Source organism: Penaeus monodon, chromosome 7 (genome assembly GCF_015228065.2).
Source record: "Penaeus monodon isolate SGIC_2016 chromosome 7, NSTDA_Pmon_1, whole genome shotgun sequence".
NCBI lineage: Eukaryota > Metazoa > Arthropoda > Malacostraca > Decapoda > Penaeidae > Penaeus > Penaeus monodon.
Genome location: NC_051392.1, coordinates 42,481,841 through 42,484,340, shown reverse-complemented (window position 1 = coordinate 42,484,340; position 2,500 = coordinate 42,481,841). Strand labels below are relative to the sequence as shown.

The 2,500-nt window shown below is 41.8% G+C and overlaps 1 protein-coding gene across 1 annotated transcript in view; it reads right to left on the bottom strand.

Annotated features, from left to right (window-relative positions):
- LOC119574888 (glycine, alanine and asparagine-rich protein-like) overlaps positions 1-2,500 on the bottom strand; it is a 7,694-nt gene that overhangs the window by 3,059 nt on the left and 2,135 nt on the right. The window contains exon 3 of the mRNA XM_037922162.1: positions 2,033-2,316. Coding sequence (XP_037778090.1) covers positions 2,033-2,316 — 284 coding nt within the window. The remainder of the gene's footprint in view (positions 1-2,032; positions 2,317-2,500) is intronic.

Here is a 2,500-nt window from a genome sequence, read left to right as displayed (position 1 = left end):
TCCACGAGTGTAAAAAGAAAGGAAAACCACGGGTGCTGGGCACAAGTGGAAAAAACCGTGATGACCAGACGTGATGCTGATGCGTGCGAGGGAGCGACCGGCGGGATGACCCCGGGTCGTTTCCCCAGTGGCCTGAGAGACGCGTTTCAAGAAAAAGATACGGAGAAACCATGGCCGGGGGTGCGTTGTTGGTATTCTGGTAAGCGGGGCTTGGCAGTATTTTTATTGATTTTTTAAAACTTTCCATTCAATATAGATGAATATATTTAAAGTGAAAACTTGACTTACGTAATTATATTGTAAAATTAAAAATAGTAAAATATAGAAAACTTTTACTTTAGTTTTTCTCAATCCCTTCATTACAGGAATTATGATTTTAATGTATTAAATAATTAATTCACTTGGAAGAGATCTGTTTTTCCCCCGTTATCTAATAAAACAGCGGTGGTGGCGGCGATTAAAATTTTGATATATATCTAATAATACTTTTATTTATCTATATTTCGATATATATATATATATATATATATATATATTATAATATATATTATATATATACACACACCCACACACACACACACACACACACACACAACACCACACACACACACACAACACACACATATATCTATCTATCTATCTATCTATTTTATACATATATATATATATATAAAATAAAAATATATATATATAATATATATATATATATATATATATGGGGCCGCGGTGGCCGAATGGTTAGAGCACGAACCAAGACTGTCACGACGGCAATCTGAGTTCGAGGGGTTCGAGTCACCGGCCGGGCGCGTTGTTCCCTTGGGCAAGGAACATCACCTCAATTGCCTGCCTAGCCACTGGGGGATAAGGTCAGCCCAAGCAGTGCGGGTAAATAGAGATGATGACTCGATAAAAAAAAAAAAAAAAAAAAAAAAAAAAAAAAAAAAAAAAAAAAAAAAAACACCGACCGTAGGCTCTAAATTGCCAAGAAAAATCATGGAAGGCCATGATTGCCAAGGCCGCGGTGGCCGAATGGTTAGAGCGTCGGACTCAAGACTGTCACGACGGCAATCTGAATTCGAAGGTTCGAGTCACCGACCGCCGCGTGTTCCTTGGGCAAGGAACTTCACCTTGATTGCCTACCTAGCCACTGGGTGGCCAAGCCAGCCCAAGTCAAGTGCTGGTCCCAAGCCCGGATAAATAGAGAGAATGATTACCTAAAAAGGTACCACCGGCACTCTCCGTGGAAAGGAACTGGGGACCCTACCACGTACTCACTCCAAGAGCATCACAACATGAAAACTACAATTAAGTATCATGCTGTGACCACGGCGGCTCAGACATGAACCTACCGTTAAAAGAAGAAGATATATATATACATTTAATGTTTCACTTCCTGGTCATGTTTATAAAATGTAAGCATTTTGATGAATAACTTTCATTTGAACCATCATACGCTATTTTCCTAGATATCAACTGATGTTTATATATCTAATCTAAATATATATTGAATATAACTATAATTTGGTATCATATTAGGAAAGATACATATATCATTATCAAAATGACAACAATATTCACACTGCCATTTCGGAAACAAGACAACTATTTGTATTTATATTTGGAATCATATACATATGAAAGAGAAAGAAAGCAGAGAGAGAGAGAGGAGAGAGAGAGAGAGAGAGAGAGAGAGAGAGAGAGAGAGAGAGAGAGAGGAGAGAGAGAGAGAGAATCTGATAGACAGAGAGAGAGTGGATAGATAGATAGATGGTAAACAGATGGGCACAGTGATAGATAGGTAGATAAACAGGCAAAGAGATATATATTGTTAATTAGAAAGAGACATACAGATATGGGGTGGTAGCAAAGGAGAAACTACACTAAGTACTGAAGGGTGAAGGGTAACGGTTAAAAACAGCAAGAGAAAAGAGTAAGAGACATATAGAAATAAATAAATAAGAAGGTAACTGAACACCAGAAATGAAATAAAACAAAACCGTAACTTTCGACCAGAACGGAACGGAACACTCACCAAAATGTACGCATTCCGTCGCCGCCTGTGCGCGGAGGTGAGCGGCGCGGCGTATGAGGGAGATGGGTAGCCCCCACCGTAGCCCCCTCCGGTATGAGCGCCTCCGTAGCCCCCTCCGGTATGAGCGCCTCCGTAGCCCCCTCCGGTATGAGCGTCTCCGTAGCCTCCTCCGGTATGAGCGCCTCCGTATCCCCCTCCGGTGTGGTGGTGGTGGTGGCTGTGGTAGTGGTGGTCATGGCCATGTCCTTTGCCGCCGTAGTAGAGTGTTTTTTTGATGGCCACGCTGGACAGGAGAAAGGGCGCTCTTGAATCTCGTAGGAGCGACTTGGAAGCACTTGGTGGGAAGTAGATGGAGCGAGCCAGGAAATGTGGGCTTGGTTTCGTGAAAAAGAGCACTTGAAAGGACAGTAAGACTCAAGGAATATCTTAGCAAAAGGCTTGAATTACATTGCGCCTCCCGATCACCAC